Genomic DNA, 11,224 nt, shown 5'->3' with positions numbered 1-11,224 from the left:
GGAAATCAGCTACCAATCTGGTTAACTATTGCTTGCATAGCTTGTTTCCACAGGCCCCCTTCAGCTGTGGGCCCTTACACTCATTGTGATCTTTCATCTGATTGCTGAAATGCCTAACCTTTGCCCACAGATGATGTAAACTGAAACTGAAGTCAACCCAGATAAGTCATAAATGTGCTACTTGGAGCATCCATAAACAATCCAAAGTTTAAAGTGTTTTGAATTTATATGATAAAGAACCTTTAAAAAAGATGTGTTAAAAATGATTTAATATAAGGAGATTGACATCATCTCATAACGCTATGAGATGTCTCCTGTCAAAGCCATAATGATGGACAAAACCCCCCCTCACAGGTAAACTAATGCTCGTGAATCCACATGCTTGTTTAACTCTTGCACTGTACACTGCAAGTTACACATAACACACAGGTTAAACATAGCCTATATGTGACACGCTTCCTTTATTTACCCTTCAAACAAGAAAAACTACAAGACCGAATGGCTTAAACTATGTGTACACAACCCGATGACTGTTACTGCACAACTCATACATGCTTTGTAGTTTCTTCTGAGCTCACTGCTTCAGTTTATGGCCAGATCAGTGAGCACCAAAGGGAAAAAAAGGACTGAAACGCTGGTGAATGTTACCAAGGGCGGCCAGAAATATTATTAACTAGCTGAGGATACGGTGAAGAGATTTGCTCATGTACTCAAAAGAACAAGATTCTTGGCCTTCATAAACATGAATCAATGATTTTGAATAAAATGCAACTGAAATATTGAAAAAGATAATGATTAATGAAAATATACTTCATATAATCTGAATGGCAGTCAAGTTAATTTCATTTGACCAGATTCTATAAAATGTTATGTTTTACATCGTACTGATGTAGCCAAAATGTACACGTAATCAAATTAATTAAAGTCAGTATTTTAGGCTTTTTTGAGCCGATTACATGAGATTTATCTTTTCAGGTCTAGGACAGACATGGACTCTAAAATTCATGAAAGCTGGTAATGATAATGGTTGGCCTCACAATATTCAGCTAAAGTCTGAAATGCTAACAAAAACACAGGTTTTGTGACAACTGAGGAGTGTTTTTGAACTTTATGTCTTGTAAGCTCTTAATGTTAATCATATGTTCGCCGGCAGTATAATTCTGTACAGTCAAAATGCTTTAGCTTGCAGAATTAGTAGGTTGAACTGACATTTGGATTTGACTCATCAGTGGGAAAAAGTAATAAGGTCAAAACCAAGAAAATATGGTTGAAACAGTTTTGTTATCTCAAAGCAAGCGATGGCAAAAAAAAAAATGCAAAATCTGATGTATACACACGGAATAACTGTAGCCAGTTTTCTTATTATGAGAAATGGGACCCAGAGCAGAAGATGAGACATTCGGGCAAGACAGGTTTGTTTATATAGCACATTTAATTTACAAGACAACTCAATGCTTTACATAAACATCAAAAGCAAATAAAATTTAAACTATATAGCTAAAGCCATCAACAGAATACATACAGTGGGTTGCATATTAGGAGCTTGAGTTGTGGAGTTTGTTTTTTTATGTTCTTCTCTCAATTAGGAATGTTTTGTTTATTTCACTTTATTTTAATCGATAAAATGAAAAAAATCTGCTCTTTCTACAAAATCTAAAAAGATCATCAACTAACACTCAAGAGCAGTCAGCAATCTCTCATTTCAACTTCCATTTTATCTATTTGTCAACCACAACTAGACACTGAAAATAGTGAGAAAAAAACAAAACAGTTAGCTGATAATTATACAACACCAAAGTGTTTGCTGGGACCCCACACTCTTGCCGGTCCACTGTTGGGGTGCCTGATTTGATTTTTTGATTTTTGCCTTTATTTATCATTTCTAGTCTTTTGGTTTCTTTGTCAGATTTGTGCTTTCTGTTTTCTGTCTGTAATCCTTTGTTGCTGTCTCCCCTGTCTGCTATATCCCCGTGTCCGGTCAGTGTCTGCCCTGGTCCCACGTCTCTGTTCCCTCTGTTGTAGTGTCTGTCTGTGAGTCTGTGTCTGTAAGTTCAGTCTGTGTTATGTTTCCTGTTTTACTTTGAAAGTCCGTGTCTCATGTAAATGCGTCTGGTTTTGCTTCCTTTGTCTCGTTAGGCCTGATTTGCCCCAGCTGTATTTCCCTCCTGTAACCCATTCCCTGATTGTTCCCTCTGTGTATTTAAGTCCTGTGTTTCTCTGTGTCTGTGTTGTGATCTACCCTCGTCTTGCTGTGTGGGCTGTCTGTGTAAGCTTATTTTGTAGTCCTAGTTTTGTTACACTTTTGACTTCACGTTTTGTTTCCGTGAGTCTGCATTTTGGGTCACCATTCCTGCCTGCACACAGCCCCCCACATAAGTATTGATATCTGTATTTGTATCTGCAATACTGGCCCTGTATTTACTTGATAAGGGAAACCCTTTTACCTCTAGCTTGTAAAGTTTGTTCTAGTGCCCCAAGTGGCAAAAATCAATCATTGCATGCTTTTACTGCTGTTTTTGTTTTAACACGTTTAGGTTTCTCTGAGTATTTGAATGAAATGAGAAAGATCCAAATCTTTTTTTTTTTAAGTTTAAAATGTAAGCCAGAATTAGTTTAAAAAAAAAATCTTAAGCTTAACCAAACCTGCTGCTTTAGATAACCATCACATGTGGTCGAGCTTCTATACTAACATGTACACCAGCTTGGACACACACACAAACACACACACACACACACAGTGAGGCAAACCAGAGAGACAGTGTTTACTGTTTAGCCCTGCGTGTTGATGTGATGAGACACCCAGGCTGATAACACAGGGCCAGAGGTACTGCTGCTCTGTTTGATCTCAGGCAGCCGAGATGCTCTGAGGCTGGGCGATGGACACACACCGAGGCGTGGGGTCAGCGAGGTGTGCTGCGTGCTTGATTACAGACTGGATAGGGGCCCTGTGACCTCTTAGCAGGTCAGCTCTGACCCTTGACCCAGACACAGCAGGCCTTGAAGCAATGCTCATTGCTTTCTCCAATAACACACGGCGGGGTGAAGGGAGTATCTGTGTGTGCTGAGGAGTGGACCACTTCCCCTTTGGACACAAAGAATGCAGCACAACACAGCAGCACATAGTGCAGGACAGCTGGTGGTGATGCTCGACCAACCTCTGGACATGCAGAAAAAAAGGGGGGATTTTCTCATGCCTCTACAACCTGATCAATTACAGCAGTCTAGACCTTTCCCTTTCACAGAGTGTAACTGAAGGAAACCTTCACTTAGAAAAAAAGCTGATTTTCTTATAAAAAGATCCAAAATCGTATAGTGGCATATCTGATTCATTCTGCACATACCAAGTTAAACAAAAGCTGCGGGTGCCAACAGGCAAGCTAAGCAGATTTCTAAAGATTCCTGCAAACAGAGTTCATTGGAGAGAAGGTGGCATTCCCAGCTGGGTGAAGTGTGCAGGTAAAAACCCTCACCCAACGGTTTTCTTCAAGACACATGGGTCAGCCAAATGTTAACCTGTAAATTAGCCCTCGGGTGCGATAGCGCAACAGGGCTGCATGTGCACACAGAGAGAAGAAAGACTGCCTGTTATGTTATATGCCCCAGAGGATTACTCTCTTGGCTGCAGTGAGGTAGCACCTTTGAGTCTCGCTGCATTATGTGCACATGCCGTGTGCTGCGTCAGTGAGGACTGCCAGAGACAAAATAGAGATTCTGTCTGTGCATGTGCGTGTTTGTTCAGTGTTGTCCAGTGATTCATGGCGGCACGCAAGCTCTCTGCTTTTTTGAAGCTCGGAGAATGTGAGTCAAGTCCCAGAGGAAAGGTGATCCCTAAACTGTTCCTTTCTCTGAGAAGTTGTGCTCAGTGCTTCTGTCAGCATCACTGACTGGTAAGTATGGGAGGGTGGAGTCACATGCCAGTTGGTGTGAATCAGTTTTTATCTCTGCCAGTAAGACAATAGGAAAGTCTGTGCATTGGTAATTAGTAAGAGGCAGTAAAGGCAGAAATAATGCATTGTATCATTTTTAGCCTTTATCACGTCAGTGTTATGTTTCGGCTATAGCACTTAGAGTAACAAATGTTAGCATGCGAACATTTTGGACACTTTAAGCCGCATCTTTCAGGGCTAAAAATAAGAAGCCGGCAGTTCCTCAAATTGCCACTTGAGACTTCCCCGGAAGTGTGTGAGCTTCCCTACTCATGACAAGCTCTCTGCTCGGCTTCACCTCAGTTATTTCATTCATTGAAACCCTACCTAAGAATTTTGTGTTTTAGCAAGTCTACAATTTCACTTTTATTTTTTTAAAGTAAAATGTAGCCAGTACTTGTGTCTTTGCAATGAATCCACACAGTATATAGCTAATAACACATATCCAAATATGCTCAAATATGCTTTTTCTCACAGAAAAAAGGAAAAAAAAACACAACCGTAAATCTTTTTGTGGCCATAGAAATAAACCTAACACCCTGCTGGCCCCCCGATCAAACAAAACAAACAAAAAACCTCAAAACAAACAACTAAGACGGCAACAGCCACAGTTCTAAAATTGAAGCTTCAAAACTAAATACATCTACATAACCTGACAAATTCCCCTTCCTTTCCATCAAGGAGATAATTTCATTTTAATGACAGTTTGTCTGAGACAAACTTCTGACAACATTGCCATAAATCAACAGATCACAGGCCTGCCTCTCGCTTCCTTCACCTTACCCCCAAGACACTTTCCTTCCCTTCAAGAAGTTGACTCATCTTCCACCAATCAAAGGGCTGAACCAATAATCACTCAACCCGGACCTCCCCCAGGTTTGATTTGCACGTTTGATAAATGGTGTCTTTTCTCGGCTTTAATTGCAAGCCTTTTCATCATAATTTAATGTTTGTTTCCTGTCGTTTTCTTGAAGGTGGCTGCGAGTGTAAGGGCTGTAATTTTTTTTTACATGAAGGAAGTTGTTATGTATGACTAGCAGGTGGAATAGAAGGCAGAGTAATGATTTCAGCATTGAAATCACCCGGCAAGTCATTTAAGTAACTGATAAGGACAAATGATAACACCGACTAGGCTGATTTCACACACACAGACGCAGCACACATACACAGCACAGTGTGGGAACAAGAGATAATTAGGGTAATTTTTGTTTGAAGTGTTATGCATCGCAATGAAAATAGAACAGATAAAAGATGAGACAATAATAGATCTAAAGAGGACCTTGACTGAATGTTGTTCCAACAAAGAGCATTTTGTTTGACACAATTCATACTGTATGCGAAACCGAGATCCTGTCCCAACTTTACAAGAGGAGGAAAAACATCATATAAAACAAAATAAGCTAAATATGCATTATTAAATTCATCAACACTTTGGGTCTTACCACAATGTGCAGACCATTAAAATATTTATTTCTTCCTTGAGATAGACTACCAGTCTTAAAGGAGGGAGAAAAGAAATCAGAATCCGCTGGTGATGAATTATGCCGTGTGTATAGATATATTTCTCCTTTTATATAACATGCAAAATGGAGTATCTAAAGTGAGAGACAACTGAATTCAGGTCACAACGCAGCAGGAAATCTTCCTTTCCATGTGAGATCCAGAGGGGTCACTCTTATGAACTCATTAGGAGAGAAATGCTAATGTAGCTCTGTTTTTTCCTCCCCTTCTTCCTTCTCTCTCTCTCTTTTCTTCCCACTTCAACTGTCCTGCTTGTTTTAACAACGAGGGCCGTGATGCATAGAGCCAAGCTGGAATATATAATGCAGTTTCATGTCAAGGGAAGGTGTGTTAGGTGGTTCTGACAGCAGTTCATTAGAGAGGCTGTCGCTGGTTGCCTTGTCATCAAGTCCCAAACTAGAATTATTACACAGCAAACAAAAGCTGTATGTTATGTGTTTGGTGTGTGTGTGTGTGTGTGTGTGTGTGTGTGTGTGTGTGTGTGTGTGTGTGTGTGTGTGTGTCACCTAGTGAACAAATAACCTCACCTCTCAGGGTTGCTAATCAGGAAGATGTAGCATTATGAAATATGAAACATTTGCAATAACAATATAACATAAAAGTATACACAGGTATTTGATAGTTGGCATTCAATTGTTTTACTGATAAATGTTTTTATGTTTCCATAACTACTTCTGTCACTGATCCACTATGTTTCATAATTTTATTGAAAAAAAATTTCAATCTGTCATGATGGAAAAATCTGTTTTATTTTTGTGATTCAATTGTGCAGATATTATTAGTTTTTGTTATTAGTGTTAATTTATCTTCAATCATAGTAAATATCTTCTTGGTCTGGACTGCTTTGTTGCTGATTTATCTGCTTGCTGATAAGGGTTCCACAGATGCTGTGCTGTATATGCAAAAATCATTTTAGAAATAAAAGTTAAGAAATTATCTCTGTAAAAATCTTTGATCTATTGCTGATTGTCTCTGTTTATTTGCATATTTAGTTTAAGAAGGTCAAAATTACCCTTTGCAAGCCACCTTTTGATTTAAAAAAAATAAAGCATTGTTATGGTTTTATATAATTGTTTGTTTTATGCATTTTATACATTGCATAGGGTATAATCACATATTAATATACAAAAATTCATTTATTCTTTGGGAAGAGTTTTGCTGTGAAGAACTGTCTCCCTGCCAGTCTTTCATCTGGCACTGGCACCAAAGTGTGCATTAAATCCACACTGCAATCAGTTTAAATCATGTTTGTATATAATTGTAATCAAATGGGAAACATAAAGTATGAATCTGTTGAGTGTGTTTTTAGACCGTTAAACTGGGGCCTACTGTGTCTCACTGATGCTGAAAACAGAGCATTAGGATTAAGGTTTATATGTTGCATTTTACCACGTATTTGAATGCCAATAAACCAAAAACCAAAGAATAAACATGAGTCATTTATGCTTGTGAGTTATATTTAATCTGTTTCCTTTTTTTTTTTTTTTTTAGCACTGTGGGATCTTTCCACTTCAGAGGCCCTGCAGGCCTGTACTCTCTTTTTTAGTATCTTAATAGGCCTTAATGCAACCAAAAGTCGCCCCCTCCTCTTCCCAGATTGTTCCCTTTCTACCAATTTTATCATTTAAAACCATATCCAAGGTAAATGCAGAACACATGCAGGAGAGAAAAAAAGAAAAATATATTTATACAAGTGTAAAAACGGTTAGGTTGCTTCTGTTAGCATGGCTTTAGGGTGGTGGTGGTGCTGTAGCATCATTTGAGATCGCGCCAGGAAAAAAAATAGTGCCGGATAATTAAATTAACAATGTAATGAAGTAGAACCGACAGTTCCTACCGAGAGGAGAAGATTTCTTTTTTTTCCCTACCTTGTAGGCTATCACAGTTTTTGGCTGGAAACAAGAAAAAATACTGTTAAAGGGTCTTTTAAATGAAAGCTTTGCTTGTTCTTGTCTGCCTGTGTGAAATCTTTCTAATTAACTCTCTTTTTCACTGCTGTGTTTTTGTGCGCGTGTTAGTGTGCGTCTGCTGCGGTCGTGCGTAGCCGACTTGTGCGTGAATATGTGTGCGTACGCGCGGCGCGCGTGCGGCGACAGCAGCAGCAGCGCGCTTTCCGCTATACTCTGGAATGCAGCCAGTCTCGGCTCTTTTGAATCCACACTCGGCTTCCAAAACCCAAAAGCCTTTGATCTTTTTTTTTTCCCTCGCTGTCTCCTTACCCGGAAGAGAACCCCCTCGCTCTCTCGCTCTCTCTCTCTCTCAGCTGGGATGAACGCACACGTGGAAATGTTGGCCCGACTCCACACTCAGACCAAATTTAGTCATACAAAGGCGAGGGAGTGCAGGAGGGGGAGGAGGGGAGGGGTGGAAGAGGGAGGAAGGGAGAGAGGGAGGGAGGTGGCGGTGGAAGCGCGGTGTGGGGGGGAGTCGGGGATGAAAGAGCCAGCCGCCGCAAGATCAAAGGCAGCCGCGGCTCCGCCCCGCTAACCCCACCTCCGCGCTTTATAAAGATCTGCCTCCCCATCCCAACTTTGATTCTCACGCAATCTCTTAGTGCTCAGACAGATGCAGAAACTCAGCCACTTCCACTGCCTGTTTTGTTTACTTTCTTTTTTCTTAAAACAACAAAGCAACAACTGTATTTTCTCATTAAATACATCGGCATTAAAGTACTCTTTTTTTTCTTATAAATATTTATCCGCTCGTCTGCGGCTTGATATTCACGGGTTTTTTCAGTGGTAAAAGTAGCAAACAGACCAATGGCTGGCCTTTAAACTGTTTTCTATATTTTTGTTAATTTCATTGCTCATGTGCTAATAATGAATTAATATGAAAAAGGGACTTTAAATATAGGCAGGTAACCTGTGAGTACAATATCACATTTTCTTTTAATCTGTCCATTTTGGGGAGCGAAGACACCTTCTGAATACGTTCTTATTTGTTTGATGTAAGTAGAAAACATGGAAAGCACCATGTAGCCACAAATATGCCCACGATATACCGCAAGGTAGTTTAAAGGAAGCTGAATAAATAACAGGCCTATGTCCCCGTATAGACATACACCTGATACATACATACGTGTGTGTATGTGTATGTGTGTGTAATATTTTTTCCAACACTTGGAGAATACGTTGTGTGTTTTTCTTCTTCTAAACTTCCTTCAGCTTATCATTTTTTTTTGTTTCTGTTTCCAAAACAGGCCATTGCCACTTCTTGCAGATTGATTAAATCACATGCAGCACCAACAAAACGGGCTTAAGCTTGTCCAATATTTTTCCCTCTATATTTCAATTATCATTTTTTATGTCTCCTCATTATTTTAACCCATCACATCCACAGCAAGTTCCAGCCTCTCCGCTCATTCTCCTTTTCCTCCCCTCCTGTCTGCCCATTTGTTGTGAGCTGTGTATAAATCTCTCTCTCAGGAGGAGTGTCAATCGGTGCGGTGTCAATCAGAGCCTCGGCTTCCCTTTCATCTCTCTTTCCTCCCAGTGACTGAAGAGAGAGAAAAAGGAGGAGGAGGAGGGAGCACGGCTACATTACCAACACACACATACACACACTGGTTACATTACGCTGTGGAAGCGGTGCGGGAGCAGTGGGAAGTCGGGTCCACGCGTTTTTCCACTCTTGCCTTCTTTTTTTGATTGTTTTCTGTGATTTTCTTCTTCTTTTTGCTTTTATCCCTCCTCCGACGAGCAGCTTCGAGGATGTATTTTTAAGCATCACGGCGTCTCGCTGCGTTGCTTGTCGCCCAAGTATTTGCTTGTTTTAAAAAACCCCAACAACAACTGCGTTTTCTTCCATTTACACATCCATCACTTAATTTCTTTTCCCTTTTCCTCGTCTTACTTCCCCCCTCCCTCCAACCTCTCCACACGCACACTGAAGGACGCTCGCAGCTTCGTCTCCGGGACCACCGAGGAAATATCTTCTCTCACTTTTCTAAATGTACTTTTTCACGTTGAGTCGTTTTTACGGGAACGCGGCGGTCGTCGCGTGCTGACTTCAAACAGAAAAAAAGAAAGAAAGCGAGAGGGGAGAAAAAAAGATGGTGATGAGATTTTAACTCGTGGTTTGTTCCCCCTTTTTATGTTTTCCTCATGACATTGAGGCGTGCACTGGACTTCTCATTCCGACCGCTTTGCATCTCACTTTTTTTTAGTGTGTGAGTTTCAAGCTTAGTTAAACTCTCGCGACGGAAAAAGAACAGAAAAGAAGTGAAAAAACAACAACAAAAGGACGCCGGCAGCAGCCTCGCGCCTCCTGTTGCTTCAGTAAAAACACACCGGCAGTGTGCTCGCACGCCGCTTCCTCTCCGGGTGACTCTCCGGTGTGACACAGGGGAGGAGGTGGAGGGGGGGAAGGCAACGGTCCCCACTCCGTTTCGGTGGGAGTTTTTTTTATTTTTCCTTTTTCATCTTTCCCCCTCTCTATTTCTGTGTAGTTTCGGGGCAGTGGTGGCACGCGTTGTTGTCTTCGATTTTCTCGGGGAAGCGAAACACTTTGTGAAAAAATGCCCCAGTTATCAGGCGGCGGAGACCCGGAGCTTTGCGCCACAGATGAAATGATCCCGTTCAAAGACGAGGGGGACCCGCAGAAGGAGCAGATCTTCGCCGAGCTGAGCCACTCGGAAGAGGAAGGGGACCTGGCAGACATCAAGTCATCTCTGGTCAACGAGTCGGAAAGCAGCCCCAACAGCCACGACGTGAGTAACTGCTGTGGGTTCACTGATGTGGTGGTGGGCATCCTCTGAGAGCTCCCCAGCATAGAGGGAAGGTTAATAAAAATACAACTAAAAAGCCCGCAGGAGCCTTTAAAACAAAAGTTGATCCCCTCTAATTAATAATCTAGTTTTTTACTCAGCTTTAGTTTACCTGAATGTCTTGTGAGCAAAAACGCCTCCTCTCCCTTTGCTTAGTTTTATAGACAAATCATTATTAGAGCTTTATTGTTTATTATCATTATTAATTCACAATTTCCATTTTATTTTCCTTTTAATTGAAAATGTAACTTGAGCTGTGCCACTGATATGGCTCTGATTCCTTAAACTAGAAAAAAACAAAGATGTCACAGGCAAACACTCAGCAGTCTATTAACTGTAACAAATGCAGGCCTAAATTGTAATGTTCTGTTACTGTTATGTTTTTCTTTAAATGAATGAAATTGCAGATTGAGCTAAATGCAAAAGATATTGTATGAGATGTGAGAACTAGGGCCTTGCGAAGCTGCCTGTGACAAGCAGGGCTCGGTGGCTGTGCTGGCAGTGGTACACCCACAGCAGCTTAAACACCAGCACATGAATCCATTTAGCACACATGGCTTAAAACCTGTTTGCCAGCAATATTGTGAATTTCCTTAATATTCACAATTTTTAAAATTCTGCCTGGATGAAAGGATGCAGTCTTTTATTTCGTTTTCAAGATGTGATCTTCACACACTCCGGCTCATTCTGCTTATTAATTTTATTGCCCCTTTTAAAACTGTGCCTATAAATTATTCTTTTCAGTTTTTAAGGTTGGAATTGGAGGGGGGGTTGTATAATAAACATTTTTCTGCATTTGCTTTGTTCCATTTGATTAAACTGAAAGGATGCTGAGAGGCCAGATGGGTGCATGAGAAGAAATCCTTGCATGTGTGGATGTGCTGAATTTGTGGTGAATGTTAAATGGATTGAAAATCTCAGTGGAAAAATTCTTCTAGATTAATTTTTAATGATGAAAAATTATTGCAGTCGTGCTTTATATATCGCACTTGCAAGATGGCATTTTTTTTTC

General features: G+C 40.6%; 1 protein-coding gene across 5 annotated transcripts in view; it reads left to right on the top strand.

Moving 5' to 3' along the window:
• The first annotated feature begins 8,913 nt into the window (after positions 1-8,913).
• lef1 (lymphoid enhancer-binding factor 1) overlaps positions 8,914-11,224 on the top strand; it is a 45,112-nt gene continuing 42,801 nt past the window's right edge. For 3 of the 5 annotated variants that reach the window (XM_080880238.1, XM_080880237.1, XM_080880239.1), the window contains exon 1: positions 8,925-10,155. In XM_080880238.1, coding sequence (XP_080736364.1) covers positions 9,964-10,155 — 192 coding nt within the window. In that variant the 5' untranslated portion in view covers positions 8,925-9,963. Of the gene's footprint in view, positions 10,156-11,224 lie in introns of all 5 variants that reach the window. The other 2 variants (XM_080880240.1, XM_080880236.1) reach the window with 2 other exon arrangements.

This window comes from Rhamphochromis sp. 'chilingali' (assembly GCF_963969265.1).
Source record: "Rhamphochromis sp. 'chilingali' genome assembly, chromosome: 4".
NCBI lineage: Eukaryota > Metazoa > Chordata > Actinopteri > Cichliformes > Cichlidae > Rhamphochromis > Rhamphochromis sp. 'chilingali'.
The sequence above is the reverse complement of the archived record's forward strand: the minus strand, read 5'-3'. Positions and strand labels throughout refer to the sequence as shown.